A 19313-nucleotide genomic window follows, 5' to 3' on the forward strand; every position below is an offset into this window, starting at 1 on the left:
CAGATAGGGATCTTAATTGTTTTTGTATAATGTTTCCTGGCACAGTATGATAGAAATTGACTTGACATAAGCCATCTTCCCAGGCTTCCCTTCATATTCTTTCTTTAATAAATGAATTGTGCAGGATTTATGCACCATGCCACACATGTACTCTGAAATGTACCAATTCTCCTTCAGAAGCAAACAATATGACACGAGACACTTCATAATGTTGCTTTGGGCTACAATCTTACCTTGACTGTTCTCGTAGTAAATCTGCTCACTGGCCTGAAAAACATACGAAGATGCCATTAGACCATAAGCTACGCAACACTGCTGGCCAGCCCAGTAGCATGCATGTAGGCCTGAGGAGCTGGTGTTCACATGCAGTCTGAGCTGTCTTGGTTTTTAATGTGACTTGCCCAGGTCTCACTCCACATGCCAGTGCTGAGATCCAGGTAAAGCGACTCTCGCAGCTAAGCTAACTAACTGCTGACATGGGTGGAGATCTTTTTCAGAGTCTTGGAAAGGTTTCCCTTAACGCCAACAGTACTGAAATTCTACCTCAGCCATTGAGGCTGGCGGCCATGAAAATCACTTTGGGGACTGAGGGGACTTATGAGTGACACCATTTGTGAGTGACATCTATGCACGGGCTAAGGAACTCTTCGTGAGTGTCAGTGAAGGAGAAACAGCCATTCCCTTAGTCCTTTAGAATGTAGTTGTCAGTGAGCATATGGGGGAAAACTGTGTTCTCTTCCCCTAACGCACAAGTTTTGTCATCAGCTATCCCTACACTGATATTTCAGCATGGCGCGTTATACTCAAGAGTTTAAAACTGTCTCAAAATTACCCTCTCGAATCCTTCATGCATGTAAGTGTCTCCTCCTGGCAGAACCTTCTGGAGCTCCTCGAGGCCTTGCCGGATCTGTTCCCTGAAACCCAAAAGTGTCGTGTTAGCCTTACGGGAGTGTTTCTCCTTGCTCTTGATAGCCATATGCACCAGTTTACTTTCCATGAATGCACTGTATTGCTCCAATGGCTCCCCAGAACCACCAGAAGGAAAACTTTTCTGTTACACTAACCACCAGGTTCAGCCCCATCCGGAGTAGGATGAGTTAGATTTCAACAATGTGAGGAACCTTCCACAGGAATCTCCATTTTCCTCTTTGGCGACACGGCCCAAGCTTGCTTTTTACACCGGAAGTGATTCTTAAAATGTTCCTGCTCCTCATGGGACACGTGGCCACACAGGTGAAGGCACAAAGGGCTTAGGTGAACCAGAGAGTAATGAACACCGAGAAACCAGGAGGAGCCAGAGAAGGCCACCTCCAGGACGTGGCTGGGAGGCATCCGAGCAAAGGACACCGAAGGAAACTGCAGTCAGCGTCCAAAGTAAAAAGGAGCACCTGGAATCCAGACTTCCCACGTGAACAGGTGTGTCCACAAGTGGCTGACACCTGTGTGCTCTTCCTCTGATTGGTCAAGGCAGGGGCAGACAGAGGAAGTGGCACAGAGGATGGGAGAGAGCTGGAGTGGCATCGGGGTCACATGGAGTCTTGCAAAGTGCTGTCTCTGGGGGGTAAGACGCCTGCATTCACATTTTTACCTCTGCAGCAGCACTGTACCAGGCCGGAACTTCTGAGAGCCTCATTTGTAAACCACAAGCCTGTGAGAGGGGTCAGGATGGCCTTCCTCCTGCTTCAGTTTCATGGCAGAGGTGGGAATGTACAATTTAAACTGGGAAGATGGGACCTTCGAGTCAGGGGAGACGCTAACATTATTCCTACAGAACATAATACACCAAGCTCTGCTTAAAGGGGCGGATTTCATCTCCAAATAAGCCCTCGCCACGGGTGCTAATGTTTCTGTATCCAAGAGATAAAACTTGGCTTCAAAGAGGGTGAGCCTCTGCCCTTGGAGACTGGAAGTCAAAGGTGCTGATCCCCCCCCCCCACACACACACACAGACAGACAGAGAGAGAGAGGGAGAGAGAGAGAGAGAGAGAGAGAGAGAGAGAGAGAGAGAGAGAGAGAGAGAGAGAGACTGAGACTAGAACTCTCTCCTCACGGCCAGGCTTTGATGAGAACAGAATGCACTCCTGCTTTTCAGTTCCACAACTAAAGACACCAAGTCACAAAAAGCCCAGGGAGTCTGTCCAAGGCCTCACAACTAGCCAGTGGCAAGTGTGGGATTTGTCCCTAAAAGTCCTACTATGAGCTACACTGATAAGCTTTTTCTTGAATGGATGATCCAATGAATGAGACACTGCCTGTTCGTCCCAGTAATTGTTTGGGTAGAAACATTAATGAAAAACATTAATCCTGCACAAAGTTGATGTGGCAGGAGGCCCGGGTGGGGCTGAGGAGAGTAGATCACCAGGCTGTGGGAAACTTTAGTAGCATGCTGAAAGGGGCTGGTACAGGTGCCCCCTGTTGCCGCTCTCAGGTTGCTACTCATCACTGTGTCAATCAAACTTTGGGAAAGGTGCAGACTGTCTCACCAGAGCCCAGCTGCCCAAGGCGGCCTCAAAACCTGAAAGCCTACCTGGATCTGACTCAGCAGCAAACTATTGGTTTACCTCCAAAAATATCTAGAAATGGATCCACACTCACCCCAGCAGCACTAGGGGCTACACTACCATCTGACCTTGCAGAGGCCTCTGGGATAACACCTGCCCCTCCACCTCCTCTTCCACTCACTCTGTGGGAGGCTGCCAGAGTCTTAAAATGAAGACCAAAATATACCATTCTTGTCCCTGCTCTTATAACAAGTCATCGTACTTAAGGTACCCTCCCCTCAGTGGCTTTGTGATACCTACAGGTATGGCCGATGCCTTCCTGTCTAACCTCACCTTTCATCTGCCTGTCTGTACTGCCCCCACCTCAGTTTCACTGGTCTTCTTGGGCTCCTGGTTTTGACAGACCATCTGTACCAGCAACCCTTAGAGCCTGACCTTTTCCTGGTCTAGGCCTGTTTGGGTCCCTGCTATGTCTGGTAGGTCTTGTGACTAGAACAGGTATCCAAGATAGTCTTGTGAAATGGATTGGGGAGGAACAGGTATCACCACAGAGATTTCTGGAAGAGAGGAGACAGCCTCACTTGGGCCATGCAAAGGAAGATCAGGCTGCAGAGGGCCTGGTCACTGGCCCTAGGACAGATGTGGGCCCTTGTGGTGGGTGGAATTCTTTGTGCTGTAATTCTACCACCTCCAATATTTCAACACACACCCCCCCCCAAGGCGAAATTTCAACTGTGTCATTTGGTTGTCTGACAAGAAAGAAAAAAGTAACCCATGCTTTAGTTAAAGAGCTAGAATGAGAACAGTGCTCCCCAACAGGATGGGGCAGGTACCAGTGGCCACCTGGCAGAGCTCCGTCCTGTGGATCGGCAGTTTGTGAGTTCCCAGAAGCAGAGGCAGGAAGTCAAGAGTCTTTTTCTGAGCATGCCGAGAGAGCATCCTCAGGGTCATTCTAATAGCTGGGAGGAGGGGCAGGTGAGGGAAAGAAGACAACTTTCTGAAAATTAGATTGGGGGTTGAAAGTAAATATACGATCCTAAAATACACAAACAGAAAATATGCTGGGAGTCTAAGACAATCCTGAGGCGCATGGAGAATGTTGGGACACCACAGTAATTGACCTCAAACTATACTACAGAGCCATAGTGACTAATACAGACAGCTAGAGCAATAGAATACGATAGAAGATTCAGAAGTAAACACTCACTGATACAACTACCTGAATCTTGACTGTCTTAAAAAAAAACAACAACAACAACAACATATACTGAAGGGCCGGAGAAATGTCTCATTGGTTAAGAGTTTAGAGTTTGGTTCTTAACACTGATATCAGGCAGTCCATAATCACCCATAACTTCAGCTCATCAGCAGGTAGTGCTCTCTTCTGGCCTCTGAGGACACCTGCATTCATGTGCACACACATCCACCATACATACAATTAAGAATAAAATAAGTCTTTAAAATACACTGGAAACAGAAGGTCGTCTCATCACAAATGATGCTGGGAAATGCATTCACAAGTAGAAGGATGATATTTGATCCCCACCTCTGTCAGGTATGCAAATCAACCCAAAATGGGTCACTGATTCACTTGTAATAACTGAAACTCTAAAGTTACTAGAAGAGGTAAAAACACCTTAGCATATAAGCAAGACGAGGGGCTCCAGCATCTCAGGAAATAACAACAAGAACCAGCTAATGGGATTATATCAAACTATAAGTCTTTACAGCAAGGGAAGCAGTGGAGCCAATAGATAGCCTAGCAGAAGAAGACCTTGGCCAAGGAGTCACCTGACAGGAGATTGATATCTACAATCTGTACAGAAAAGAAAACCAAAAACAGAAGTAATCCAATCAACAGACAAAAATCCAATTACAAACGAAGAACTACTGAAGGCCAAGACATGCCTGAAACAATGTCCAACGCCCTAGGCCACTGGGAGATTCCATTTCACTAAGAAAAGGACAAAAACAGCCAGGCTGTGGGGAAAGAGGAGCCCTTCTCCACCGCTGTGGGACTTCAGCGGATAAAGCCACTGTGGAAATTGGTACGAAGTTCCCCACACAACTCAAAAGCTATTTCACTTCCGGGTCACCCCTGAAGGAGTCCAGTCACTGTGCCACAGGGATGCGGGCACAGCCAAGCTTATGGATGTACTGTTCATGACCTCCGGGAGAGAGACCCAGTCCAGATGTCCGCCCAAGAGATGGATGTACAAAGATGTGGTGCATGTGTGCAAACACCTAAAGAACAGATGTCGGAGAGAAAGAGAAAAGGTAAAGTAAGTGAGTTACGCCGGGCTGAGAAAGATGGAGATGCGTTCGCTCCTGTGTGGAAAGCGGAGGAGGAAAACACGGAACACTAAGTACCAGGGGGCTCTTAGGGCTGTGGAGAGCATGAAGGGGGAGTGGGAAGGTCAGAAAGCACACTGGAGCGTCCAGTATGGCTAAGATGGCGAGTAAGAAAACGTCAAACGGGACTCGTTCTTTGAAACTTAATGAATGCTAATGGAAAAGTAAACAAGGCCTTTTCCTTGGTTCAGACTAGTGAAGTCTGGAATATTCTTGGTATCACTAAAACCAGGATATTATGTTAACACCAAGCTTAAAAAAGAAAGCTTAAAAAAAAACTAGCATGTTGGGGACATGGAGACGGTTCCTTGGCAGGCTTTTCTTCTGCCAAATAAAGTATGGGGACAGGACATTTTTTCTTCTAAGCCTATTTCTTTTTCTTTACAAAGGTTTTCTTGAACTACTATTCCCAGCGTCTCTCTCCATCTCCGGTCTCTAGAATCTTCCCTGATCCACCAGTTTCTTAATTGCTCACAGACTTTGTGGCCTGTCTCCACACTCCCTGCCCCTTTTCTAAGTCCTCACAATCTCTAGACGTCAAAAAAGAGATGGTGGCCTGGGAACTGTGGGTCTGTTCTGATGCAGGGTCACCGGTGCTCAAGGGTGAGTCCTGAGATTGTCTTGGAAGCCTGAGGTGTAGGGAGTGGGACCTTTTTACAAGGGTGATAACCTCTCTGGAAACTCAACTGTGTGCAACATTAACTTCCTGGGAAACGCGTGGCTGGGAATCTCACACTAGAGGCTGTTATTAAAATGTCCCATTTTCTTTGGTGGTTTTCTCTGTCTGCCAGGTTCCTTCTTAGGAGCTGGGGATTTTCAGGCCACACATACTGTGTTCCTTTTGCAATACATAACCCTTAATGGCTGTAGCGCAGGAAGCTGTTAGATGAATGAACCCCACTTCCACACTTCCCTCATTCATACGCCACTACATTATCCCCTTCATAGCAGCAGAGTGGGGAATCTGTGGCACAAGGGGTGGGAAGAGTCCATCACAGTGGCCTGTGGACTTGAGGATGGGGTCGCAGTCATGCTGTGGCGGTTTGATGATGTCTGCCAGTGAAAACATTGAAAGAACAGCCCAGGTGAGCATGTCAAGACGCACATCCCATGTGTCCACTGGGAAATCCTCCTCAGGGTTAAGCAACATCTGTTTATTTTTACTGTTCTGTAAAAATGGCCTCCACCACCTAGAGACAATCCAACACGAGGTCTGCACTGCCGATGTCACAGCTCCCTGTGAAGGAGCAACTGTGGATTTGGACTTTTCTCAGATGCCTTGTAACTGCTGGCCCTGGGGCCTCGACTTACACCGGAAGCACACAGGACTGCTCTTTACCCAGCAGTGCTCTCAGCACTCCCAGGTGGCCCGTGGCTGCAGCACGACAAACAGAGCCGCACAGATGGGCTCTAAAGTGAGCAGTGGCAATTTGCTTGTAGCCCACATCGTGGCTTCTCTGGGCTTCTATCTTGGCTTGGCAGAGATGATGAGAGATGAGGCGCTAGCTCAGGGAAAGCTTCTTCAGTCTCTTACCGAGTTTATTTCTAGAAAAGACAATGCTCCTTCGCCTTCTCTTACCTCTACAGCAAGATCCCCTTTTCAGTCTTGACAATACCTGTAACTTACATTTTCTCTTCACTTGCATAAACCAACCTCTCCACACGTTCATCAGCTCATTCTTCTAAAATTCTCAACTCAGAATCGGCTCTCGGCTCTTTTCCTACTTTGAGTGTGGCAGGTGCTTCCTTTCCAGCTTCATAACTTGGGAAGCCTAGTTATCGCTGTTAAGTCCTTTACATGTCTCTCCTAAGAGCTACCTTTGCTGTTTCCTAGCTCCTTCCACACCCTGGCCCTAGCTGCGGCCCACAGCTGATTCTCAGGTTTTCATTGTGGGTCAGTTGGCAATACTAGCTAAGTATTCTGCCATTTTCTTTATCTATAGCTCGTTTTGACATAATCTTTAGACTTTGCCTAGTAAGCAGTTTTTATTTGGGAGTCTACATTGTGTAACTTTAATACAGCCATCTCAGATTTTGTGATTAATGTTTGCATAGTGCACATTCCCCTTTCCTTCCCTTAGCCTATTTTTATTTCATGCATCTCTTGCGAGTCATACGTAACTCTGTGTAGGACGCTGCTCTAACGATGCCCCCACCTCCGGGTCCCCTGTTCTCATGTCCCTGTCCATACTGCTTTGTACTTGGCTCTGTGACTTGCCATAGCCTGGAAGACATCAGCAAACACAATACCCAAGGCTCTAGACTCCGGGTTTGCCATCTTGAAGAGTTGCAGCCTCGGAGGACAGCATTTGGTCTCCCAGCCTTCTGAGAATGTCCCAGATCCTGGTTGTGTTTTTTGTTTGTTTGTTTTCCTACCTAAAGTTATATGGGAAGAGTTGCCTTCAGTTGAAAAGAAACCTCCTTCCAGACTTCCTAGAGGCAAGTTTGTAAGGCTTTTTAAAATTATTATTATTAATGATTGATGCCAGAAGGCCTGGCCCACTACAGGCAGTGCCAGATCCTGGGGCATGTGGATCTGAGGGGTCTAAAGAAAGCAGTCAGAACAAGCTGTGGAACAACCATCAGAAGCTTTCTTCCGTGGGTCTCCGCTTCAGTTTCTGCCTCCTGCTCCCCTCCTTGAGTCCCCACTGTGACCTCCCACAGTGATACAGCACTCCAGAGAGTAGTAGGGCAACAAGCCCTCTCCTCTCCAAGTTGCCTTTGGTCATGGTGTATATCACAGTGATGGAACGATGGAACTAAGACAGAGATTGAGTATGTTTGGTTCATGGAGTAGCACAATGTGGAGGTGTGGCCTTGGAGTGGGTGTGTCACTGTGGGCGTGGGCTTTAAGACATCTGTCCTAGCTACCTCGATGTTAGTCTTCTCTTGTTTGACTTTGGAATGAGAGATGGAACTCTCAGCTCCTCGTCTACCATGGCTGCCTGGAGGCTGTCATGCTCCCACCTTGATGATAATGGACTGAACCCCTGAACCTATAAACCAGCCCCAATTAAATCTTGTCCTTATAAGAGTTGCCTTGGTCATGGTATCTGTTCACAGCAGTAAAACCCTAACTAAGAGAGATGGATTACCGTTTGTAACAGAGGCCATTACTCACTTGGTCCTCTAGACTACAGCTGCATGAATAGTCCCAGAAAACCAGCGTGTTTAGTGATGGGTGCCTCTTGCCTCTTTCTCTGGTGGGGGCTCTCTCGGCCTTGTGACTGAAAGGTATCGGTCACCTTCTGTTGAATGTAGCTGTCAGCACAGTTGGGATGAAGTCTGTTGCCTGGCTATCTCTCTGCTGCTTCTCTTCTACATTCTTCTGTTTGATCAAGAACCTCCTCAAATCTCACTCAACAGCATTCACCTTTACAAACACAGCTATCTGTTGCCGGCATCCCTTCCCCCGCCATCTCCCTTTCATTGCTTTTACAGCTGACCACTGGGTTTCAATATGCAGCCTTATTTTATGAATTTTATGCATTTACTCGTATAACGAAATGCTTTTACATCGGTATCATTCACTCTAATCTTTTGCTACCATTCTAACATATTTCATTTATATACCGAGGAAACTCAAAAATATAGTGGGACACCTTCCTTCTATTGAGATGCAGGACGCCCAGGAGATCGCTGAAACCCCAGGCAGCTGCTAGCCTTCTGTACTCAGCTGTTTCTATGTGTGCAGGCCAAGCCCACCCAGCAGTGTTCACACTTTCAGTCCAGTTCCATTCATGACTTTCTGACTTCATCTCTTGTTGAGGTCAACATAGAGGTTTGGAGCATTCTGACATAGCACACCCTTACTGCTTGAAACACCTTTTCTACTGGCCACTCTCAAATTCACCATCGTCTCCAAGTTACTTTGTTGTGAATAGGACAATATAACTTCCAGTCTGAGGTGTGAAAGAAAACTGGCACCATTTTTTTGTTTTGTTTTGTTTTCATGATTCACTGATGAACTTATTCTGTCTTAGATCTTCTCTTCGGAGTATTCAGATAGCCAATACCACCACTCCTGTCCATTGGGGCCACAGTAAATAAAACAAGAACTAATTTAACAAAAGCAAGATGTTCTCACTACTGCTATCTCATGACTGAGACAGCTACTAGCAAGGCGGCCAATGGATGGGTAATGAACACAGAGCAGACACACTGGTAACTGGTAAACAATGACCCTTGGGGACAAGACAGAGGGCTGATGTCAGACTTCATCACGGTACTGAGAAATAAACATAATTTAAAACCTACAAATTGTTCTAGAATTTTCTGCTCAGCAGTGAAGGTTGTGGTTCTCTACCAGACAGAGTTCCTTTGTGTCCACGTTCTGTAGCAAGGCTGAGCTGTAGGGAGTGGGTAGGAGTATGCTAGATCTATGCTGGATAAGCCAACATGGAAGGCACACGTGGGCAGGAAGGATTTGCAACAACAGAATTAGAGGACAGGACCAAGATGTCAAAAGAATGTGGGGCAGTGAGAACTCAAATCTCAGTGGGAGTTTTAAACTCACACTCTGCCTTTGAAGATCAACTAGTAATGCCATTCATATACCCTGGCTGAGCAGCCTACACACTCCCCCTCCCCCATCACAGAGCAGAGAAAGTCCCTTCTGCCCAGCCCAGCCCTCACCAGGAGGAAAGCACTCGGATGTTCCCTGAAGCTTTGTTCACAAGAGGAAAAGAAAGAAGCAGACTGTGTGCAAACGAACGCCTTGGCGGTACACCCCACACCAGAGCATGGTGCAAGAGAAGCGCCAGGATGAACCCCAAAGCTGGACACCTGGATCTAGGTGGGAAATGTCTCAAAAATACACACACTCTGCTCACACTTCATAATGTTTAACTGAGGAACTGGGGGCTGCGGAGGTGGCCTGGCTGATTAAGTGCTTGCTACACAGGTAAAAGGGGCCCTGAATTTGTGAACCCCAGGACACAAGTAAAAATCTGGGCGTGGTAGTGTGTGTTTGTAATCCAAATGTTAGGGAGGTGGGGGTAGATGGGTCCTTGGGGTTTATTTGCTAGCGTTCCAGATACCAGCGAAAGGTCCCTCAAGGTTGATGCCTGGTCTCTGTACACCTGTGTATCTAGCTGGCCACCCCCATAAACACATACACAAACACACAACTGCACATAAATACACACGTTTACCTGTTATCAGATAAGCAGTTCAAAATGAAAGCATACTATTTCTGGGGATATAAGAGTGCACACATCCACAGAGATATAAACTCCAAAGTCGAGGCAACAATTCTTTCTGTGGAAGGAGACAGAGACTGTCTTCAGGAAGCAAGCCCTGTGACATTCCATTTTGCAAGCCTGGTGCTGCAGAACTGGTGTTCGTGTGCTCATGATCCTTTTCTCTATACAGCACTTTAAACGCTGACTGGGATGAGCAGCAGAGGGGGTGGGGACCTGGGGTTCGTGTTCAGGGCCTGATGGCGGCAGCCCTGGATGCAAGGTTCACTGGGTCCCCTCAGTGTAGCAAGAGTGCCACTGCCCAGTGACACTGGGATTGTTTGGGGAATGGGGTGGTGCGGGCAGAGAGATTCCTTAACTCAGCTTCCAGCTCTCCCTGGCATGAGAATGTAGCCACAGCTGGGGCCACGACACAAAGGATAACACATCTAGCAAGAAGATTTGAGAGGCAGCCCTTCTCGGGTTCCTCTGACTACACTAACGTGGTCTTCCTTTCCCCAGCCAGCCATCGGAGAAATTGTCCTTGCGTATTTACTCCATGAGGGACAAATGGCATTTCCTGAGTACCTGTACATATCAGACTCTCTGATAGGCATTTTCCATACATTAATGCATAGCAGCACCCTGTGGTGGGCACAGAAGAAATCAGACACTGGAGTCCACACGAGAGCCATCGATGGGGCTCTGGGCAGTCATTCCCCTGTTTCATTTGCAGTAGCCAAATTGGGTGCATATCAGAACATTGCAGCCAAAGACATGGGGGATATACTACCTTTCTCCTGAGGTACGGTTTTCAAAGTTTTGAAGAACCACCCACAATAACTTTTACATGAATGCAAGCATTGGCGTATTACATGTTTAGATAAAAAAAAAAAAACTTGGAAGAAATGTCTTGCATTTGACAATGTGCTGCGATATCATCGACAACTTGCAGTTCAAGAAGGGTGAGTTTGCTTTCTCCTGTCTGCAGAAGGGTACCAAAGGGAGAGCAGGAAACACTGGTTCACAGCACTTGCAAATACATGTCTCTGGATCTGCCTCATGGCTCCAAGGTGGACTGCGTCCACTCGGCGTTACTGTGACCCCGGCTGGGAGACTGTAGACAAGTCTGCTGCGAAGACAGGGCCTATGTATTCTTCTCAGGAAGAACTCTTGAAAAACCCACCAGGCAAGGAAACAGTGGCCTTTAGCTGGCCTTGTGCTGAAGATGTATTTTCTGCCTATGTCCCTCTATGCAGGGATAAACCTGCCAATGGTCAATGCTTCAGAAAGGGAGAGCCAGAGACACCCAGGACTCAGTATGAATTTGATGTGGGATGTGCTATGATAATGGGAGGTGGAGTTTGCAGGCGAGGGTTTAGGATGACCCCGAGCTGTAGATCAAAACTCCTAGCAACAACCACAACAGTTAACACTGAGCTCAAAAGACACATCTGCCCCATGAATCCTCCCAGCATTTAACAGAGAAAAAGAGGCATATTCAAGTTCTTCCAAACCCCGTTTATTTTAAAATGTAGGAAGGGATTTAGACTGCTATTTCTCAGGAGTCGCAACTTAGAGTCACTGCTTCAAAACCAAGAGATGCTCCGAAGCAGGCCCAAGTTTGGTGCTTCGGCAAACCGAAGTACCTGAGAGAGGCACAGGAGGGGCCTAGATGCCCATTTTCAGTGTAACCCGGACATTCTTGGAGTCCCTTCTGCTTGCTGAAGCAAGGCTGGCAGGCTACCCTTCCGCCCGCCTCCATTCAGTGACACAGCTCTTCCCTCTCTGAGGATCACTGAGCTCTCAGGACAAGGAGAAAATGTGTGAGCACAGGCTTTTGGGACACTGTTTCCCTAAAGCAGTCAGGGAGCTGGGGTGGTGGACTGTGGAATCTCCCCCTCCAGCTTCTCTTAAACTTAAAAGCATAATATTAAATTGTGGGAAACTCTTGAGTAGATTCACCAAGCACAGGAACACAAGGTCTGTGCTTCCTGGGCTCCACTCCAGGTTCCCACAGTTACACAGCAGGACAGCCACAAGTCTTCTCTACCTTGTTATCCACATCTCTAATATGGTATAATAAAGAATGCAGTGCTAACGAGAGCTGCAGAGGTGGTCACTCTTGTCCTTTATAATAGAAGAAGAAAGTAGTCTATTTACTGGGACTCAGTAACCCCACCTTGATGAACATGTACAGGCAGCCCCATATCTTTTTTTTTTTTTTTTGATTCTTTTTTTCGGAGCTGGGGACCGAACCCAGGGCCTTGCGCTTCCTAGGTAAGCGCTCTACCACTGAGCTAAATCCCCAGCCGCCCCATATCTTTATATGTATAACGTATGTGGCTCCATGTGAGTATCTCACACATAACAGACCAGAGGGAAGTACCCAGTAGAGGCAGGTAGACCAAGAAGGCTGTATGGAAAAATAACTGAGTTAAAAACCTTAACTTTGTGAATAAAATCATGGGTGGATCAGCACAGCCTGGTCCTTCTGGGAATGCTTTTCCTTATAAGTAAAACGAGGCCACTGGGTTGGGAAAAATGTGATAACCCTTCGACCCGCGGCTGTTTTGCTAGGCTTTGTGTTTGAATCTTGGAAAGTTTGGAAGAAAAGTGAGATTTCCAGTCAAAACCAGTCCTTCGAGGGTCCACATCCAACTCTCTCGGCCCTCCTAAAGCATCACGGATGTGGCGAACTTATCAGGATAGAGCAAACGGCTCTCGCTGCCTGAGGAAAGTGAGAAAGGGGGGTCACACTCAAATCAGAATATCTGCACGAGGTGGAGATGCCATGGGAGAAGGCATATCTGACATCTCAGGCCTCAAGGAGAACAGTTGGAGCTTCAGTAGGGGGATGATCCTAACCCTGCCACCCAGTGAGGGAGAGGAGTCCTAACCCAACTGCTCCGTGGTGGGCCATGGAGAGATTCAACTCAGTCACCCAGGGGTGGGTCAGGTGAGAGGATCCGCCCAGGAGTGTGTGGAAGAGAAACCTGATTCATGTGACCTGGCATCCACGCCAGACCCTCTGCTTCTTCCTTTCTCTGGAATGACCTCAGGGTCTCTCTCAAGGGGAGGGTATGTGAGTTTATAAACATTGCTTCCGTATTTCACATTTTCCTTTATTTTGAGGTCTTAACAGTGCAAACGAGGTTCAAAGAGGAAAGCACAGTTGATACCAATTCCCTTTCTCCCTCTGTGGGCTCTGGAGTCTCACTAGCCAGGAAGATGAGTGACAATTTTTAGGGATCCAAGAAAATGGCCACTTTTGAAATAAACTCACAGGAGATACAGAAAAGAAAGACTCTAGTTCCTATTGATGATGAAGGCACCCTGTCTCCAAAATTGCAGGTCTCTCCCCCCCCTCCCTCCTTCCCTCCCTCCCTCTCTGTCTCTCTCACACACACGCACGCATATGGGCACCCACATATGCACACACACATATACACATATATACACATGCACGTGTACACACATGCACCCACACATGTACACATGCACACACATGCACACCCACACACACATATACACACTTGTATGCACACGTACACACATGCACATGCACACGCACATATACAACACATGTATGCACACGTATACACACTCGAGGGCACACACAGGCACGCATACATTTGTAGGCATAGGGAACCATTCACAGAGATGAGAATATTTGGGAGTTGAAAATGCAGAAAGTGAAAACAGAGCCAGGAGATGCAAACAGCAGTAAAACAGAAAGCACTGAGTCGGCGAGTACAGAACCAGTCTGCAATGTGCTCAGAGAACTTCAATAAAAAACGCTAGACTGGGATGGGAGCGATGGCTCAGGCAGCATGTAAACATGAGGGCCTGAGTTCAAACCCCAGCACACAGGTTAAAAAAACAGAACAAAACAAGCCAGCCATGATGACATGCACCTGTAATCCCAGGGCTGTGACGGCAGAGGTGGGATTCCCTGGGCTCTTTGGCTAGTCAGACTAGCTGAATTAGCCAGCTCCAGAGTCAGTGAGAGGGCCTGGTTCAAACCCCTATACATAAAAATAAAAAAGCATCTCAAAAAATTAAATAAAAAGTGTTGGAGAGCAAGGGAGGAAGACACCCAGTGTCCCTTCCCAATCTTCACATTCATATGCACATACATAAACACACAAACACACAATGGGGGAAAAGAGGCGGATTAAACATATACTTAGACCATAAAGGCTATTGTGAGCAGGTCCGAATGTTGATAAGAAAATCAATGAAGGAAAAGGTCTTAGGTTGAAGAGGTTTAAGTATCAGAAAGGATAGCTCAGATACTGTACACAGTCACTTAAGAATCAATGAGACAACTCACACACACTACATTAATTTTCAAAATTGAGATAAAGTAAGTCCTAATACCTGGGAGAGAAAGTCAAGGGGTCTGGGAATGGGAGTATTCAGCACAGAGATCACCTGGTAATCCATCAGCAAAACTAATAAAGCTTAGAAACTAACACTCGAAATCTAAATTATCCAAATTGTAGTCTTTGAAAAGAATAATTGATTCTTATAATTGAGGGAGGGGTAACAAAAATCACGTGGGAGATTTTAAATTATTAGAATAGCAAGAGTAATGTTATACATACAGGTGAGTCGGGAGTTAGCACTGAGAACAAGACATGTCAGAGAGAAGGAGCTTCTGCTTCGACAGACCAAGTGTTCCATGCATGCCAGCAGCGGCTTTCACTATTCAGAGAAGATAAGATACAAACCAACCTCCCTTCCTCTCAGGTTGACAGGAAAGGGTGAGACTGCAACGCAGAAGGAAGGAGACTCCATAACAGTGGTATAAAATGATGAATTAATGGATAAAATAAAATTTAAAAATGTAACAAAACAGAAGGGTTGGTAAATTTAAGAAATAACCATTAGGTAACTGGGGAAAGTTAAAACTAATAAAATAATTAAAATGATGGTGGTGGGAGTCAACTCTATAGGGCTGGGTATGTGGCTAAGAGAGAGACAGAGGGAGGGGGAGAGAGAGATTGAGAGAGCGAGAGAGCAAGAGAGCGAGAGAGCAAGAGAGCGAGAGAGCAAGAAAGAGAGAGAGAGAGAAAAGAAGAAGAAGAAGAAGAAGAAGAAGAAGAAGAAGAAGAGAAGAAGAAGAAGAAGAAGAAGAAGAAGAAGAAGAGAAGAAGAAGAAGAGAAGAAGAAGAATTCTATAAAATCAGTATTTTATCCCCCAAACATCTTAAGCTAGTCCTGGAGTCACAGGCTGAACTACTGATTATCCTTGTAGACATCCCATGGAGGCGCCTATGAGCATTTCACGCTGTTTAATAGAAGCTCACTGGCTCCAAACACCAAGCCCACCAGGCCCGTGAGCACTACCAATCCAGGCAATGGAACAGGCGCTGTTCCACTCACAGCAGGGAAAACGGACTTAGCCAACACTGAATGCAACCTAGGAAAAGAACAAAACCTTCCCGGAGGACACAAAACAGACAGGATGAACACCCTTAAGTAGAGTGAGTGCTGCTTACTAAGAAGCCAGTGGTGCCAGGCCTAACTAAGCTTTTCGGACGACTCAGATGAAAACCCCAAGGATATTTGGAACACTAAGAAAAAAAAAATCTAAGAGCAAATGGTTGGAAAAATCCACTTAAAACCAAGGAGATTTTTGCTCAATATTAGAAATGAGGAAAGACCGGTCCTCCAGATGTTGAAACTAATTAAAACAATGTGGTTTGAGTGTGGAACTGCAGGCAAACAAATGGAACCATAACAGAGCAGAAACCAGGCAGCCCCAAGTCCACCCTGGCCACTTCCTACGTGGCTGGTTAAAAGTTCGTTCCACAACAGCACTGGGAAGAACAGTGCAGGAGAAATGCCAAGAGCTGGCCCTACCCTCACATGGAGCAAGTTGTGGTGAAGCTTACATTAAAAATGCCATAAGCAAAAGGAGTCATTTAACAGGAAAGTTATGAATGTTAAATTTCCGAAGAATATACAGGAAACAGAATTCCCTCTCACATGAAAAGAATACACAATAACCAAGCACAACCAGAAATCTGAGAACCAGCCAGCATTTAAAGATCTTTGTAATGGGTTGCATTCCCATGGTATGTAAAACAAAGGAAGTCTGTATGACCACTTTAACAGGCGACACACGGCACCTGGTCCATCACCTCCCTCAACTTCTGTTACGGTGCTAGCTGAACTCCTCAGACACGATCTAATTTCCAGACGATAAAACATTAGAAGTGATTCAGGTAATTTCACGATTGAGACTCGGAGTTTCTAGGGAATCATCTGGAGCAGTTCACACTAAATCGCTGTGTTATAATAATACTTCAGTCAGCATTATATACTCCACTATGCTAATGAAGTGGCCCACAGATCGTGGGCTGGGTAAACGAGGAAGCTAAGAAATCTTGGAAGAGGACCTGATCTGACACAGACTCTGACTCAACCAAGTTTCAAACCCAGAGTTCAGAAACCAGTTTTGCCATTTGCCTGATATTGGGCCTCAGTGAACTTCCAGAACCTTGGGGTCCTCATTGTAAAAGGGAAGGAAAGCACACAGCCTGCCACAGCCTGCCACAGCCTGCCACAGCCTGCCACAGCTTGCCACAGCCTGCCTCAGCCTGCCACAGCCTGCCACAGCCTGCCTCAGCCTGCCTCAGCCTGCCACAGCCTGCCACAGCCTGCCACAGCCTGCCACACCCTGCCACAGCCTGCCACAGCCTGCCTCAGCCTGCCTCAGCCTGCCACAGCCTGCCACAGCCTGCCTCAGCCTACCTCGGCCTGACACAGCCTAACACAGAACAACAGGCACAGGAAGGCCTAGAACATAAACAAAGCTGTAGGGAGAGGAATTGAAACCCCAAAGGTGTCTACGGCCATACCACCCTGAACGCGCCCGATCTCGTCTGAAACCCCAAAGGTGGCCCACATAAGTGAGTTCCAGATTCTCACTCCCTCTGTTCTCTTCTGGCCTTAACCTGAGGACAAGTTTCATGGTGTTGTGGTAGCTGAAGTGACTTGTAAAAGGCTGAAAAGATCCCTGATTCTGGAAAACCTGGGGAGAGAGGCCCCTCCTATTCTGGCTTTGCCTCAGAGGAAGGTTTTCCCTAATAGTCTATTTGACCAGAATGCCAAAAGACACCCCTTTGGCTAGATTCTGGGGGTGACTCTGGGCAGGTTGCAGAAAGAGGCTCCCAATTCTGTCACTGAAGCTCGAGGCCCGAGGTCACCCCTACACTGCACAGTAGTAGATCCAAAACAGCATGGTTGAGTGTTTAGTGACTATGACACCTCTGCCCATGTTAGAGGTTACGGCTAACTGAAGAAAGAAAGGAAATAACAAACAAAAAACCCCAAAGTTTAAGCAACATGGAAATAAAGCTACATTCTAAAATCACTCAACAAATAAATGCAGCTTAAAGCTACATGGGAAAAGGTTATTGGGTTGCCAATCCCGAGAGACTGGAACAGTGACAGACCCAAGAGCAGTGACAGACCTGAGAGCTTTATAATAACCACCCTGTGAGGTCACAGTTATGGTGGCTGAAGTGACTGGATGACCTGGATGACGATGACTCTGAAAAAAATACTTGAATGAAACACCAACGTCTCGAGAGAAACCAAATGGGAATGTAGAACTGAAAAAGTAAATATCTGTAATAAAGAATTGGGCAGACGTGCTCAGTGGTCCAAGGAAGAAGGCAGAGGAAGGGACCCACTGAACGGGGAGACGGAACAGCAGCCATTACCCACTGAGGAACAGAGAGACGACTGGAAAAGATGTGAACACTTCAGGGTCATAAGGAGTAATGTGAAGAAGTCGTCGCCTATATTGTGGGAGTCACAGAGAGAGGAGAGGTGTGTACTACAGAAAAATAAAAAATAATGATAAAAAACTTGAATAGCAGTGGTTGTTAACTTGCCAAATCTAGTGAAAGACAAGATCTCACAGACTCAGTGAGGTCTGCACAGCCCCTAACAGGTCGTAACCAAACTGCTGGGAACTAAAGAAACCTTGAAAGTGGTTAGGAGGATCACCGCCCTAACTGCACACAGAACTCGAATGGTGAAGTTGCCCTCAGAGGCTGGAGAAGGATAGGCTGTCTTTCTCCTGTGGTTCCTTCTCTATGCCCTAGCTTCTGTCATTTTCCATTTTATTTCTTCAATCTTTCCACAGTATTCCTATGTGCATTTTGGATCCCAAGAGCATATTGGAAGCCATTGCAAATGCATCATCTATATCATGTCTTTTGATCAACACTCTTTCGCTCTTGTTAAAATGAGAATCTTTCCTGACTGAGGCCCTGTTGTTGTTTTGTGTGTGAGTTAGGGGTAGGTGTGGATGTGAGTTCAGGGGTAGGTGAGCATGTATATGTACACAGTATGTGTGGGAGTGTGTGGGAGTTCAGGCGTAGGCGAGGGCATGCACGTACACACTGTGAGGTCAGTGGACAACCTTGGATGTTGTGAGGCAGGGTCTCGCTGGTCTATAACTTTGCCAACTGGCTAGTTTGGGGTTGAACTTCCAGATAATCTGCCTGTTCCTGTCTCCCATCTCACCATGGCTGAGGTAAAAGGCATGTGCAGACAGTCTGAACTGTTAATGTAGATTCGGAGCTCCAGACTCGGGTCCAAACTCTTGCAAATCAAGCATTTTATATCTCCCTAGCCTGGTGCCCTGTTATTTTTAACAAGTTTCTTTTAAAACTCAATAAACTCCCACAAACGCGCAGAGGGTATAATGACGCACCTTTTACTGTCTCAAAGGGATACGCAAAGAGCAAGTGCTCTCAAGAGAAAAAGGTGGAGGTTCTCATGCTTGACAAATCACCATGAGACAAGTTGCAAACAGAATAAAAACCTGACCCTCGAAGCCAGTCTCTCTAGGGTGCATGAGAGTGACCACTCGTCAGTCTTTACTTGGCGAGATTGGGTGTGTGTTGGGTCCATGCTTGGCAGGCCATGCACTCACCACAGGAGGCTCACAGCATCAGCATTAAAGGCTGCTAGCAGCCAAGTGGGGGCTCTAACCTCTGCCACTTCTTTGGCACAAGAAACTAGTGGTAATGAAGTTAAGGCACAAACAATTAGATTCCAAGTAGACCAAAAGGAATGCTGTCCGCCTGGCGTTCTGATTTGTCTGTCTCTCACCTGCCCTGACCAGCTGCCTAGAGGCCATGGAGTGGCTCCCGGCATCGACAGAAGCTACAATGCCCTTCCTCTCCCAGTCACATTGGCACATCCAAAAGGGTAACTGGCACGAAGTGACACCAGGATGCCGCAGTCGCAG

The 19313-nt window shown here is 46.8% G+C and overlaps 1 protein-coding gene across 1 annotated transcript in view; it reads right to left on the reverse strand.

Moving 5' to 3' along the window:
* Window positions 1-19313, reverse strand: part of Antxr1 (ANTXR cell adhesion molecule 1) — a 187448-nt gene that overhangs the window by 138656 nt on the left and 29479 nt on the right. The window contains exons 4-5 of the mRNA NM_001044249.2: window positions 833-914; window positions 234-267 (exon numbers count right to left, since the gene is read on the reverse strand). Of these exons, the coding sequence (NP_001037714.1) occupies window positions 234-267; window positions 833-914 (116 nt within the window). The remainder of the gene's footprint in view (window positions 1-233; window positions 268-832; window positions 915-19313) is intronic.

Source organism: Rattus norvegicus, chromosome 4, assembly GCF_036323735.1.
Source record: "Rattus norvegicus strain BN/NHsdMcwi chromosome 4, GRCr8, whole genome shotgun sequence".
In the NCBI taxonomy this organism is placed as follows: domain Eukaryota; kingdom Metazoa; phylum Chordata; class Mammalia; order Rodentia; family Muridae; genus Rattus; species Rattus norvegicus.